At 39.2% G+C, this 15,134-nt stretch overlaps 1 protein-coding gene across 1 annotated transcript; it reads right to left on the bottom strand.

The window, feature by feature from the left end:
• Nucleotides 1–4,930: 4,930 nt before the first annotated feature.
• On the bottom strand, nucleotides 4,931–14,785 carry MMP8 (matrix metallopeptidase 8). Its single transcript, XM_058544514.1, has 10 exons — nucleotides 14,600–14,785; nucleotides 12,697–12,941; nucleotides 11,903–12,051; nucleotides 11,690–11,815; nucleotides 8,912–9,073; nucleotides 7,453–7,570; nucleotides 6,553–6,686; nucleotides 5,827–5,980; nucleotides 5,197–5,300; nucleotides 4,931–5,040 (listed from the first exon to the last, which is right to left on the bottom strand). The coding sequence occupies exons 1-10, from the start codon at nucleotides 14,708–14,710 to the stop codon at nucleotides 4,931–4,933; spliced, it is 1,413 nt and encodes a 470-aa protein (XP_058400497.1). The 5' UTR covers nucleotides 14,711–14,785.
• Between the last annotated feature and the right edge of the window lie 349 nt (nucleotides 14,786–15,134).

The following is a 15,134-nucleotide window of genomic DNA, read 5'->3' as shown; positions in this document are numbered from 1 at the left end:
ATGAAGTGTGTCATGATATGCTTTTTTTTTTCTTAGATTGACTTGATTTTGCAATCATGATCTGCAGTTGCTTAGGAAACACAGTCATTGCTCATTATTGAATTGAATATAATATGAAGTCAGCCTCCAATTTACTTTTGTCCTTGCAGAACTGGAGGTTTTCCTATCCATAAATTCTTGAGAGTTTATGAAATGATTTCCTTTGAATGAAATTCCAAAATATCTTGAGTAGCACAGTATCATGAAAAGACAATTGAGTCAGGAATCAAATTACCCTAATTAACTAGGGTAAACATCAAATGTTTATTGAGCACCTACTATTTGTCCATCACTGTAAATGTAAGCATGAATAAGATACCACTCCAATTTTGTTGGAGAATTCAGACATATACAGGACTAATATACAGACAAAATGGAGGCAAGTGGCAAAATGCACAGTGAAGGCTCTGGAGACTGAGAAGGGCCAAAAGGTGGAGAGATCACTGCTAATGGGTGTGGCCTAGAGGCTTCAAGCAGGTGGGTCTTGCACTGAGTCTTGAAGAATGGGTAGAATTTGGAGCCCACAGAGAAAGGGAGAAGGTGTGTGAATGGAGGGAGGCCAAGGAAGCAGGTACCACAGCAGAAATGAGCTGTAGGAAATCTGGTCTGATTGGAGCCAATATATATTATGGACCGCCATGGGAGATGGGGAAGGAGGATCTAAGAAAGGGTGCGAGGAAACTAAATGTTTTGAATCTTTTCACGGCTCAGAATGCCCTTTATTCCATCCTCACACTTGATTGAGAGTGTGTCTGGATACAGAATTTCAGGCTGAAATAAATTTCTCTGGGAACTTTGAAGGTACTATTTACTTTTTTTTCTAGAATCTAGTGTTGCTGTTGAGAAGTCTTTTATTCCGATTCTTGATATTTTTCTTCTGAAAAATTTTGGAAATCTTCTCTTTACCCAGATATTCAGAAATTTCATAACGACGTCTCTTGATGTGGGTCTTATTGCATTAGTAGTGCTGGGCAGTAAGCAGGCCCCTTCATTATTAAAACTTCAATTCAAGGAAACTTTCCCATATTATTTCTTTGATAATTTCTTCCCATCCATTTTTCTCTCTTTTTGGAATATGTATCAGTTGGTCTTCCTGGATTGAATCTCTGTGTTTCTAATATATCCTTTACTATTTTCCAACTCACCTATTGAGTTTTTTATTTCAGCTCTTTAATTCCCAAGAGCTCTTTCTAGTTCTCTGAGTATCCTTTTATTTATTGTTTTACTTTTTTGCATTTTGTTAGTGTTTTTGGATATAAAATATGCTTTATTTTTCGAGAATGTAAAGTATTTTTAAGTTTGACATTTTCTTTTGCTCCCAGGATCATCTCTATTTCTTCAAAGTTTCTTTTTTGGTGTCTGTTTTTCAGATTAGAAACCCTTTTTCAAATGTTTGAAGACTTTGTGCTGCAACCTGTTTAAGAACTAGAGATGAGAAAGCTGACTGGAAGCTCTGTGTGCCTGGGCAGGGCTTGTTGATTGATCACCTTCACCGCAAGTAGGTGGGGTGGCATCCAGACAGTTCACGTGACGTATTAGTTGGAATGAGATTTGGTTGAACATAATGGAAAAACTCAAAATAACAGATGATTAATAAAGTAAAAACTTACTTCTCTCTCACACAAAAAAAGTCCAGATTTGGTAGTCCAGGGCTTATATGACAACTCCGCATCATCAGGGATGTAGGCAACATCTACCTTGCTATACCACTCAAGTGCAATGCCTCCTGGTCCCGGTGGCTTCCCAACCTCTGGTGATTGTATCTGCATTACAGGCAGCAGGAAAGAGGAATGCAGAGAAAGTAAACTGCCGGTATCTTTCCAGAAGGCCACACAATAATCTGCTTACACATTTTGGCAAAAAATTAAACACATGGCCACATTTAGCTGTAAGCGAGGCTACAAAATGTAGTCTTTTAGCTGGACGTATTGCTACCTCAAATGAAGTTGGGGTCTTATTGCAGCAAAGGAAAGGGAGAATGGTGTTAACGTAGGCAACTAGCAGCCTGTGCCATATTGAGATTTCTACAGTGTCAGTATCTGTAAATCTTTTTTCTTGGGCTAATAAGTTTCTCCAGAGAAGTCTCCTCCAATTTCCTATCATTTTAATCTCCCAACAACAAAGATGTAGGAGATGCCTCTGGTGCCCTGTGTCACATCCCCTCAGCATACCTCTGGTGTTGGTTGCAGTGGTGGTGGATAGGTGTAACTCATCTTGCTCTGACGAAGTCCAACCTTAAGCATATACTGTGTATCTTTTTGCTTTCTGCCCCCAGGGGATTGAGATGCCACAGAGCCACACTCTGGGGGAGGGAACTGAAGGACGAATGTTCCAGCCTCCCATCCACTAGAGATTTGAGCAATTGAAAGGTGTTCTATAGGCTTCTCAGGAGGTCTGGGTGGAATTGAGCCCCAGGTTGCCCATAGGAGAAACCTTGATAACATGTACTTGTACTGGCTTTTCCTCCTTCTCTGTTTCAGTCTGCTTACTACTTCACTCTTGCTTCCTGGGACCATGTCCCAAATAAAATAACTACATCAAAGTCTTGACTTAGGCTTTGCTTTCAAAGAAACTCAACCTAAGATAAAATGTAGTCTCATTACTTAAATTTTAAGCTTAGATTCCTACAGCTATTGTACTCACATAAAACTTCAATGTAACAGCCAGAAAATACCACATTGTTAAGAAGAGAACTTTAAAAAAGGGAATATTTTTTTTCGAATTCTTTGTTACACTTCATATTGCTGTTCACTTTCCATGACTCTGTGAAATATAGTTAAAGAAATAAGATGCACTCAGTTCTCATCTGAAAAATGTTTAGATGAGATTTGAGCCAAGAATCTATCATAACTAGCTAGTATAACTAGCAGGTGTTCTGAGAAGATGAATCTCCCATCTTTGCGCCTATCAAACTGGCATAAGTTCGAGAAAATATGATAGTCTGAAATTGACTCTACTGTTAAAAATGAAATACTCTGTTCTTACAGGTCCTTTCACTCGTTACCTTGATGCAATAAATTACTTACGCATCTCTCTCGCTTTTCCTAGCACAGTACCTGGGACATGTAGGTAATTAATTTTTGTTGAATAAATGAATGAATGAATGAATGAATGAAAAGATAGTATGCTCTTGTTTGTTTTCTCACTTGTAAAATAAGTTGAGAATAATGTGCCGACATATTTGAGGGAATTTTTTGAGGACATCGAATATTTACAAAATATTTCATGACCCGTGAAGCAATATCTAAAAGTTTAATATCAATGTTATAATAATTCTGACAAGAGAATAAATGGCTGAAAATATATCAAAATTTGCTATTCCTTTTTATACTTTAGATACACTATGTGGTAGTATCTTAAGAAATTATAGTAGATCACAAGTCAGTCATTTAAAATATTTATTTTGAACTTATTTAATAGATAATTTTTGAACCAGAATAAGGTGCCAAATTATGCTCAATTATATATGGAATTTAAAAACTTTAACAGAAAAAGAAAATAGGATGTGCTAGTGATAAATATATTTTACAATTCACATTTATTATGTAATAAGCTGCATTACATTCTAACAACTACAAATATGACATTATAATGATTTTTGATGTCTAGACTAGCCATTATGGTCCCACAGGTCTTACAGTTCTTAACAGAAAAGAGTCTTTAGTAAATGTATGCATCTAAGCTCACTTTAAGTCAATTTAATGAGATTTATTGAATTTTGTGCCCAGCACTGTTCTGTTTGTGCAGACCCTGGTTATCTATAGATGGTGTCCTCCTGAGTATCCCAGGAAAAAAAGAAATAAGGAACATCAGATCCAACTAGCCCATTTGCTTAGACTCTAGAAGGAGAGTGTAGGGAGGAGGCAGGAGAGGAAGTAGTACCTCTCCTTTTTGCTGCTCCCCTGGAAAGATGCCAATAATCCTTACAGGGGTTCAACTTTGTCATTCTGGGTTGATTCATTTTCTTAAGTGCAGATGTACTATATTAGCTTCCTAGGGCTGCTGTAATAAAGTATCACAAACTTGCTAGCTTAAAACAACAGAAATTTATTCTATCACAGTTCTGGAAGCTATGAGTCCAAAGTGAAGGTGTCAGGAGGGTCATGTTCTTCTCTCTGAATGCTCTAGGGAGGATCCTTCCTTGCCTCTTCTGAGCTTCTGGTGGTTGCTGGCAATCCTTGGCATGTAGATGAATCATTCCCATTTCTGTCTCTATCTTCATATGGCCTTCTCCACTGTGTGTCTGTGTCTCTCCTCTTCTTTTAAGGACACCAGTTCTTAGGCCCACCCTAATCCAGCGTAACTTCATCTTAACTAATTACATCTGCAAAGACTCTAGTTCCAAATAAGGTACATTCATAGGTACTTGGCGTTAGGACTTCAACATATCTTTTTGGGGAACACAATTCAACTCATAACATATATCAACAATATTTCTTTCCAAGAGTGGAAAATAGCACATTTTTGATAAAGGCAAGGGGTACTGTCTATGTTGTTCATAATCCTTACTTCTAACCTAAATCCAGTGCTAAACTGCATGTAGCAGATATGCTTAATACATGTTTAAAGAGACTTAGGAATATATGAGCATTATAGAAGTCAGATAAGCAAATAATGAAATAGTGAATAGTGAAGTGACAAAGAGGGTTTAATCTTCTTCTTGCGATGAATTCACTGACCCGAGATGGAATGCATAAGAACTAAGGCAGCCTCTGCAAACAGCGGAATTTTCAAATGTGTTTTCACTGAAGACAGGTCCAATGAGTACAGTGATAACAAACAACATTATTTATTGTTGAGAAAAGTATAAATAGGTCACAATTTAATGGATATGCAAATTAGACTTCCCTGCCTTATTTGGAAAAGGGATACAAAAAATTTTGATTTTGCTTCAACTTCGTCTACAGTTAAGCCATTTATTGCTTCTTGCAATCCTAGTAACTCTACGAGTATTAAGATCAAATGCATAATAATATGGTCCGCTGAAGAAAAGGAAGTAGTCTATAAAAAAAAGAGATAACGTATTGAATTAGCTTGTAGAAGATCTCAGATGTTTTCAATTAAAGAGACCCCACTCCAGTCCCAATATGACATTCAAATGCAAATGTACTATTTTAAAAAATAAAACACATTTATTAACAGTTTTTTTCTACTTACGATCTTGCTGGAAAACTGCATCAATTCTCCTTTCTATTCCTCCAAAGGCACTTGCTATGCTTTTGGGAAAACCTGCATCCATGGATCGTCTTTGGTTATCAAATCTGATGAGAAAAAAAATGTTCTGTGTTTTATAAAATGTATAGGTATCATTAATACTAAAACAGGCTTCTGATTGCTGGCGCAGTGTTACTTTCAAGAAGAAGAGCTTATATTTTTACAACTTTTACTTAATTGGTACATAGTCTCTCTCTCTCTGAATAAATGTAAATAATAAGTCCAACTTGGACATCAAATTCTGTATGCTATCTGGATAACATTAGCTTGCGTGTGCTACAATTTAACTCATAAATGAGAATTAGCCTGTTTCTTTGCATCCCACCCCCTAGCGTTTTATTAAGGTTTGCTCTGTTCAGATATAGAATCCTCAATACCATGATGCAGGCATTTTAATTTTATAAAAATGAAAATTTCAAAAGCCATAACGACATCAATCATCTTGTGAAAAAGAATGCCTATCAAAGACCACCTAGATTTTTAAAACCTTTAGATGCCTGATTGTTAGTGGTTTGTAGACAGGGTAAAGCAACATAGGTTTCAATCTGTAACTAAAAAAATAGTTTCCCTTACCTCCAATATTGGTCTTTTACGAAGAAGTATGTTTTACTCTCATAGGAAACAGCTGCATCAATTGCTCGGACACTGCTTGGGAAGCCGTAGTTGGATATATCCTTGGGATAACCTGGTTGAATGTCATAGCCATTCAGAGCCCAGTATTTGTTGCCTGCCAATGATTCAGGTTATATGTTAGATAAAGTTCTTACACTCCTACAAAACGTGTACCACTTCTTCGTCTTTGCATAAATTCATCATAGAAATGAAAATGGAAAAAGTAGTGTTTAAAAGATAGAGGTGGTAGAGTTAAGTTCATTGGGCTATGATGGCCCTTGTGGTTGCCCAGCACCTATAAAAAAATTCAAACTTCTTAGCCTGACATTCAGGGCCCCACAATTGGATGTCTGATCTCATGTGACTTCTATACAGAGATTAAATTACAGCCCTGGGGAATCTTGGGAAATTACATCTGGGATGAGGGTAGAGGAAGACTAAAGATGGTCTCATATGGTTTTCTTATCTTGTAGATGAGAAACTGAGGCCTGAAGAGGGTACAGTCTGCTAAAGTTCACATAGAAGTTCGTGGCAGAGATGGGACTAATCCAGGTCTCTTGACAAAACCTTGGCCAGCGTAACAATCTCTCACTGGCTCACCTCCTCTGCACCTGGAAGGGACCACAAAGAAGTCTTTCTCCTCCCTTCAGGTAGAACTAAAATAAGATGAAAACCATAGGCAGTTACCTTTAAATAGGAAAACTAGGTCCCTGTCAAAATCCTCGTAAGCAGCCTGTATACCATTTGGCAGGGATCGCCAGAATAGAGAAATAAAATTGAGTTCCACACTTCGTAGCTGGGGATGCCTTCTCCAAAAGTACCTAATGGAACACAGGGGACAAAACCACACACACAATAGTCTAAGTAGGCAGCTTCTGTGAGACTTGGGCTAGTATTACCCCTTATAAGATTGCTGGAAGGACGTGACAATATAGTGAATGCATAGTTTCCAGCACAGTGACCAACATACAGCCAGTGCTTTAGGGTGATATTGTCCATCCTGTGAGTACTTTACAGTTTTCAGAGGATGTCATAGAAGTGACCTTATTTGGTTATATTTTGCACTGTCCCCTCCTCACACGTTGATAAGTCTTATTTTGTTAGTCTGTTTCATTAGTGTTCCTACAAAATGATGAGAATATTTAGAATATTCCAGCAAAAGCAATACAAGTACACTCAGCCTGTGATTACACAATCACAAAATAGCCAATGGAAAATTGAAAAATTCTATCAGTTAGATGATTTTCCCTGAAGCTTATTAAGTGATAATTTTCATTTACTTGACTGAATTTGGGTGGAATTGAATGCTCTTTTGGTCTTGGATAAACCCAGCTATGGAGTTCCTAAGCAGCTAGAGCCCATGTTTGTTTACAGCTGATATCACAAACATCTGATGAATGTTTCGGTTACTTTTCTTTCCCTGCATGTTTTGAGTTACCCAGAAAACACTGTAAATTCCAATGAGCTGCATATGCGTAGAATTCAAAAGGAAAAGCTGAGTAATGTGTAATATGTGACTTAGTTAGAATCCAGTTTTAAGTTATGCCAGTAAAAGAAGTCAAAGGAAGGAATGGTTCAATCTTATACTTGTCTTGAAAGAAAAGTATTTCTCCACGGAGTGTGACTATAGCATCAAATGTCAGCCTGGGGTCACAGGCTGTGGGTGTGGTTGATCCAGTTGGTTGGATAGGGTTGTTTGAAGGTCCTGAAAAAAAAAAAAAAAAGGGTCCAGTGTGACTCTTAGTGTACTTCAGACACTTCTTAGGATGGTGAAGCGTCTTCATATGAAGAGAAATGCTACCAGACTATCCCGCAAGGCATTAAAGTAACTGTGCATTTGGCCCTCTTAAAGTTGCTGTTGTGTGTGTGTTTTTTTAAGTACGAGTAATGGTGATTTTCAGGGACAGTTCTAGGTTAAGATGTGAGGTAAAGAAATTTGAATTCTATGCTTCCCCCCTCTTTAAAATCCTAATTCCCTCCTTCTCCCCATGTTGGTTCCTCTTTCTGTGTTTTTGGTCACTCAGTATCTACTTCCTCCTTCCCCACCAAAATCCACCTTCAGGAAAGGAGCTGATATGAGTCTCTTACCCCACAGCATAAATATAAGTCAAATTTTAGCAATAATTTTTCTATAAGTATTTGTATTTTTTGTGTGCTTTCTCATTGTAGAATTAAGTGCTATCCTAACAGTTGAGATAATTTAAAACATAGGTTAGGCAAGGGAAGGAGGTGTTTTCAGGAAAAAAGGAGTTGTGGGGTAGAAGCAGTTAGAGTAGGTCTCCTCATTCCTGAAAATTCTACCATCATGAAAAAATTCCCTAGTTGTGTTATCCTGGCATGCTTGGTTTTATAATGCTGTCCCACTGGAGAGGGGAGAATGCTTTCCCCGCTCCACTCCACTCTTTTCCATTCCATTCCCTTCCCTTCCACTCAAAACTTTTTTAAAGACCCGCAGACCTCTCCTCTGGTTTCTTTTTCTTAAGCACAGCCAGTAGGGGGCAGAAAGGCAAGAGGGAGGACAGATGCAGTACCTAGACAGTACTTCTTATAACAGGGCCAAGGGCCTCTATCCCTCCTTGAAGTATCAATCACTTCTCTAAAAATGTTTCTTTCTGTCCATGCTCCATTCTCATTCCCCTCCTTCCCCCACAGACAACAATCTTAATATGTTCAATATATATCTTTCTGTTAGCACGTTACTTGAAAATGGTTTGCTTTGTCTACATGCGTTTTTAATTTATGTAGTTTCATATATTTTGTAATGTAATTTATACACTGTGTAATATGTATCATTCTGTTTATTTTTCATGAAGCGCAATGTTTTAAAGACCCATCTGTGTTGTTGCCGTATGTACTTCTAATTGACTATTTCTAACTGCCGCACATTACTCTGTGGCATGTATTCACTACATTTTACCTGTAAATTCTCCTCCTGAGAGACTCCCAGGTGCCCTCCAACTTCTACCACCACAGACAAGATCACAATGAACATCCTTGACATGCCCAGGTCTCACCATGTACTGCAGTGTTCTTCAGATGACCTTACCATAGATGGCCTGAATGCCATTGATGTCATCTTGGGAGAGCGAGTAGGTGCTGGTTTCCCTGAAAGCGTAGTTGGGATACATCAAGGCACCGGGGTCAGAGGAGTGAGCGAGCCCCAAGGAATGGCCAAATTCATGGGCAGCAACAAGAAACAAGTTGTAATCTGAAATGCAAGCATGTGTGGTGAATGGCTCTAAGTGGAACCAAGGGCGGTGGAAATATGATCTCAAGGAATGCAGTTTTCCAAGCCAGAATTGCCTGGGGAAACAGCCCTTCCTGCACCTTTTTCATTTTCCCTTCAGGTACCTGAAGAAATGGAAATTGGAAAGAATCAGGGTAGAAGCTATAGGTTAAGATTAGGTGAGTATGAGCTTCTCGTCAAATCTTAGAAGAAAAGTTGCCTTTATTCCGATTCCCATATTTCATGGATGTGGACCTGAGGTTTAGAGAAACGATGGCAGAGCCATCACAGGTCTCGTGACTTTCAGAAGCCCTCTCCCCTTGTGCGCTCACATCTACCTCTCGCCAGGCCCTCAGGCCCTCAGCCCCGTTAGTAGAGTCTCGGTGAACAGGTAGGTAGAAAACGAGCTTGCCAGGCAGCAGAGTAGCCTCAGATGCAGAGCTGACTCACTTTGGCTCCCTAATCCCCCACAGGCTAGCACCAGCTTTTCCCTGATTCTGAGCTCTCCAAGCAGCTCCAGACACTCCACCAGAAAGAGACAAACCCTGACTCTTTTCTTCCCTTTCCTCCTCTTTTAATTTCCACAAGCAGAGTGCCTTTCACAAGTGGGAACTTAAAAACTCCCAAGGCTCCTCGCACTTCCTATCAAATAAAGTCCAAGCTTCTTTGCCAAGTCCAAGACTTCTCCACTTGGCTCCAGCAGCCATTCGAGGGCTTGACATGTTATGTGAATCCTTCACTCCAGCCAGTCTATGTGCCATCTTACAAACACACCTTGCATTTCCCTACATGCCAACTTAAAAAAAAATACATAGTTGTAGAGTACTTTCTATATGCGAGGAAATGTAATATTGTTTAATTCTCACAATATTTTTATGAAGCATTGTTAGAAATATTTTTACAGTAAAGGAACTGAAGCCCACAGATTTTGTTACTGGCAACTAGTAGGTGGGAGAACCATGGTCGAACCCAGATATGATGGCAAGACCCGTGCTCTTACTAAAACATCCCACTTCCTTTTGATAATTAGCCTACTAAAATTCTACCCAAGCTCCAAGACTTGCTTTCTTGATCATCACACATCCCTCCATTTTTGCATTCATAAATGCATTTCAAAAAATGTTTTGAGTGCCTGGAGTACTAGATGAGAGAGCAGTTGGAGGAGAAATAAAGGCCGTTGGGATTCTGAGGAGGAAGGCCTCATTTCCAGCTGAAAGTAAAGACAGGGGGTGGCATTTGACATAGCATGGAAAGAGAGAGATTTTGAAGGTGGGGCTTAGGGTGTGGGGAAGGACATTTTAGAAGAGGACAATGTGAACAAATGTAGGGAACTTGGAAAGCACATGGAATGATCCAGGAATAGTGAACGTGCAATGTGGCTGGTGTGTGCGAAATATGAAGACAAGTCATGAAAGATGAGATTGGAAAGTCATCAAGAGGCTTTAATGCCAAATGAAGGTATTTGGATGTTATTTTGTCCAGAAAATGTCAACACTGAAAGTTTTAAGCAGGAGAGTAAGGTAATCCAAGATGGGCTTTCCAAAGACAAACCTTGCTGCAGTGTTGGGAAAAATTAGAGGGAGCAGAGATTGGAGGTAAACAGTCCAGGTGGGAATCTGGTTCATTTAGTTCAGGTAAGAGGTAATGACTATCTGAACTAGTGGGGAGGGCAATAGGAATGCAAAGTAGTGGAGAGTGTTATTTATCTTTGGGTACACATAGCCCCTAGCACAGGGACTTAAGTAGAATAAATACAACACATATGTTGAGAAAACGATGAGAGGAACAGGTCTCAAGCAAAGGTAAAAGCTTCCTTTCCTATTATTTTCTAAAAAGTGTTCTGTGGCATATTGTTACCCCATGGCCTTGTGAAGTACCATGTGGTCTGGATATACCTGTCCTTATCCTCAATCCTTCCCTTCAGGTGGTCCAACTCTTATTATTCTGAGTCTTCTCCTGAAAGGGGTGTTTGCATACCATTGAAAAAGAGCTCCAAGAAGATGAAATAACTAGAAGAAAAAAAAAAAGAGGGCTGCTGTCTTTTAAGTAGGACAGTTTTCTGAATCAACTCAATTATTTCTGAATTTCCAAAAATAGAGACCTTTTTCAAACATCATTAAATTTTAGAATATTAAAAATATATATACGCCATACAGCAATGGTCAGCAAACTTTTTCTGTAAAGGTCCAGAGACTAAATATTTTAGGCTTTGTGAGCCATATTGTCTCTGTTGCAACTACTCAGCTCTGTTGTTGTAGCATAAAAACAGCCATAGATGATACATAAACAAATAAGTGTATCCCTTTTCCAATAAAACTTTATTTATACAAACAGAGCCAGGCAGGATTTAGCCATGGTCTGTAGCTTTCTGAGTCCTGCCCTAGGAAACAAGGTCAGTTGTTAGCTTCAAGATTTTTTTTTACACCTAAATTGACTTAGTGTCTTGAGGTAGCAAAAATTTTAAATGGTCAGTTTGCATGAGTTTGAAATGTTACAATAACTTGGATGTGTGTGTGTCTGTGTGTGCGTGGAGGGGGAATTCTAATGTGGCAAAAGTTCATTCAAAGCTGCAATGTGGACACAAGCTTGTTAACTTACTTTCATCGTCTGTGGTCCATGTTTCATCCAAATCAAAATGAGCATCTCCTCCAATACCTTGGCCTGGCTGAAAGGCATGAGCAAGGATTCCATCAGGTCCATCAAATGGAGAATTGTCACCATGATCTGAAATAAAACAATTTGTTTTAGGTCCTTGCCAAGTCTCAGCTTAGCCAGGGAAAGCAAAATTGAGCATGACTGCTTCGAGCCTACCTCCTCGGACAAAAGTAATCCTGATGTCTGCTTCTTTCTGTGAGATCCTTGTGAATGTCAGCGGTGATGCTTCACTCCAGAGTTTAAAGGCTTGCTCAAAAGATTTCACCACGTCAGCCCCTGATAAGTCTGGGGGATAGCTAATAATGCTTCAAAATGAGAAGATGTGTGAAGTGCTCATTATTATTTAGAACAGCAGTCTGTCAACAGACTGAGTTACTCTATTTTGGAGTGAGTTGCATACATGATGCGCTACCACTGGAGACGGTATAAGGAAGGAGTACAGGACTCAGGGTTGAAGAGAGATGTGGGTTCTAGAGAAATTACTACATGTCTTGAAACTCAATTTCCTTATTGATAAAATGAGGATAATAAAGTAGTACCTCTCTCATAGGGTTGTTTTGAGGATTAAATACACATAAAGTATTTAGTTCACTACTTGGCTAATAGAAGTATTCAACAAATATTGGGTATTGTCATGATCATTATCATCATCAGGATGCATGAAATGTGGGGCTAGATTGTCTCCAGCAACGATTAAGCCTAACATTGCCATTGGCCTCTTTAGATTGTTAGAGAAGGAAGACACAAGTGGCAGACTTTGCAGTGAAAAGAACCAATGGGGCTTTTACCCTTTCATTCTCAGACTCATTCACCAGAATCTAAACTCTATAAGGGCAGAGATATTTATTTGTCTCCAGTGTATCCCAAGTCCTAGAACAGGGCCTGGTACATCATAAGAGCTCAGTAAACACTGGCTGAATGAATGAATTCTGACACTCTAGAAATATTACCTGTAGGTCAGGTGAGTTTGTTGCCACTTGGGGTTTCCTGGGGTTATCATATAACCGCCACTATCAGGCACTCCACAGCGAGGCTTTTGCATCACCGCCAGAGTTTCCTCATCTGGCTGCCCCGTCACGTTCAACCCAAAGAATCGTTGCATTTCTTTAAGCTTTTCAACAATCACACTAGTGCTGTTCTTCCTTGCAGATCGATGTTCTCCCTTTGGTAATTGGTAGAAATTTTCTAGGTAATTCTAGATAAAGACAAACATATAAGGTAACTTGCTGTGAAATTACCTGCAGTTCTTTGGGCATTTTGCGTTCCTTTCTAAGTTTCTGCAGAGGTCAAACTGGGGCTAATAACCTGATAGCCACAGGAACAAAACACAAATTGGTAGGTTGACTTTGAGGGAACAGTGCCTATTGGAAAGAATAGCCCTCTTGTCAGTACTCCAGTTAATGTTTATGCATAAAAATGGGTATTTCATAAGGATTGAAGTCCAAGTCCTCATGCAAAATGCTAGTATACAGTCAGGAGACTGCCTTCTTGTTTTTATTGAAAAAATAGCACTAGCATTTATTGACTTCTTGAGGCATTAGTTGCATCAATGCCGATTGGCTCTTTTACTTCTCTTTTCACTATTGTATTAATCATCCTCATGAAGAAATGGAGGCGCAGAGATGGAAAGAACTTGCCAAGATGACAATTCAGGCCTCAAGTCACCATGTTGCTTCTCAAATGAAAGTTGACAATTTCAAAAGAAGAACTCCAAATATGTTTTGGGGCAACAGCGGCATCTCTAACATTAGCATTTTATCCACCACAGTCACTCTTTGGAAGGAGCCAACACTCATGAGGAGGTAAAGTTTCTGAGGCGGTATTAAGCCAATTGTAAGACTTCTTTCTCTCACCTTAAGCAGCCTGTGAACACCTGGCGCTTTGCAAGTGACATAGGACAGAGAGCTTTTGTGCTCGCACAGATTTTGGGATCAGATATGTTTGGGTTCAAATCTTGGCTCTACCACAGATTAACTGTGAGTCCTTGGACATATCACTTAACTGACTTAAGATTTACTTTAGTCTCTGAAGTGGAAATGATAATACCCCCTTCACAGGGTTGTCGTGAGGATGAAATGAGATGCTTGTGAAGTGCTTAGCAGGGTGCCTCATGCAGAGTAAACACTTAATGAACTCTAGCTGTTAGTCCAGGAGTCACTACTACCACTGAAAGAGATTAAAAAAAAAATAAGTAAAAGAAAAAGCAATGAGAATAATCATTTTCTAAAATTGTAATACTAAAAAAATTATGCGTGACAAATTTGTGATAGCATTCCCTGTGTTTCTTAAAAATGTAGCCTGACTTTCATACTGCAAAACCATGGAAAAAAGCTATTGGTTCCGCTTTTATAGCACTTCCAAGAGTTTATAAACAGCCCCATAATCTGGTATTAGGAAATCTGATTACACTATGAACTGATTTCTAGTCCCTTATAATTTCCCATCCTCATGCTCATTTCTACACCTGGGATTTTTGGCTGCAAAGGTCCATATAGAGAGCATCAGACATGTAGCAACTGGGTTTGAGATATACTGAAAGGGAAAATCCTAGGTAAGTGAGAAAGAAAATAATTTAGTTTTGTAATTAAAACCATTTCTTTTAAAAGGCCTCTCCAACTGGAGGCAGCTCAGCAGCAGTATTTTCCCAGGGTTTGAAGAGCCTGGCTTGTTTTCATGCCCAGCCTTTAGAGGGCCCAGCTTGGAACCTTCCAAATCACTGAAACAAGACATTCAACCTCAAATCATCCAGAGAATTTCTTTCAGGTTCTTTTAACTAAAAAGAGAGAAAAAAAACCCCACACAATTTCCTAATAACTGGCAAATCAACCAGCCACCAACTGATAGTCAATTTACCTGGACAATTTTTGTATTTTTCTCTTCTGGGGATTCAGAAGGTATTGGAAAGGCCTTGGAAAGCTGTATGTCGAGTAAGAGCAGAAGTGGAAGCGTCTTCAGAGTGAACATGGCCTTTTCTTCAAACGCTACCTCTCCTGGCCTGCCTCTCTCCCCCTCTGGGTAGGGTCCTTCCCCCGGTGGGTGCCCTGAGGTTCACAGCATCGTGTGTCTCTCTTTTGGTCCCTTATAAAGCCATGTCTTAAACAATTGCCACATCAGAAATGTGAAGCAACATGGGTTAATTACACTCTGACTATTTTGCAATGTTATAATGTGATTTAGTACCCACAACTGGGGGAATGTTTCAACAGAGAAAAGCACAATTTGCTAGTCTTTGCTTTTGGAGTTTTTAGATATCTACTTTTGCAAAATTATCTGTTTAAGGAAAAGGAATAGGAGACTATTCCTGAAGTTAATGAACAGCAGTTATCTATGGGTTTACATTTTTGGGGTATGTAAGATGCTGCGGCTGTATTAATTTATGCAAGGGAAT

Source organism: Diceros bicornis, chromosome 7, assembly GCF_020826845.1.
Source record: "Diceros bicornis minor isolate mBicDic1 chromosome 7, mDicBic1.mat.cur, whole genome shotgun sequence".
Lineage (NCBI taxonomy): Eukaryota > Metazoa > Chordata > Mammalia > Perissodactyla > Rhinocerotidae > Diceros > Diceros bicornis.
Note: the sequence above shows the minus strand (reverse complement) of the source record. Positions and strands in the feature narration are given on the sequence as shown.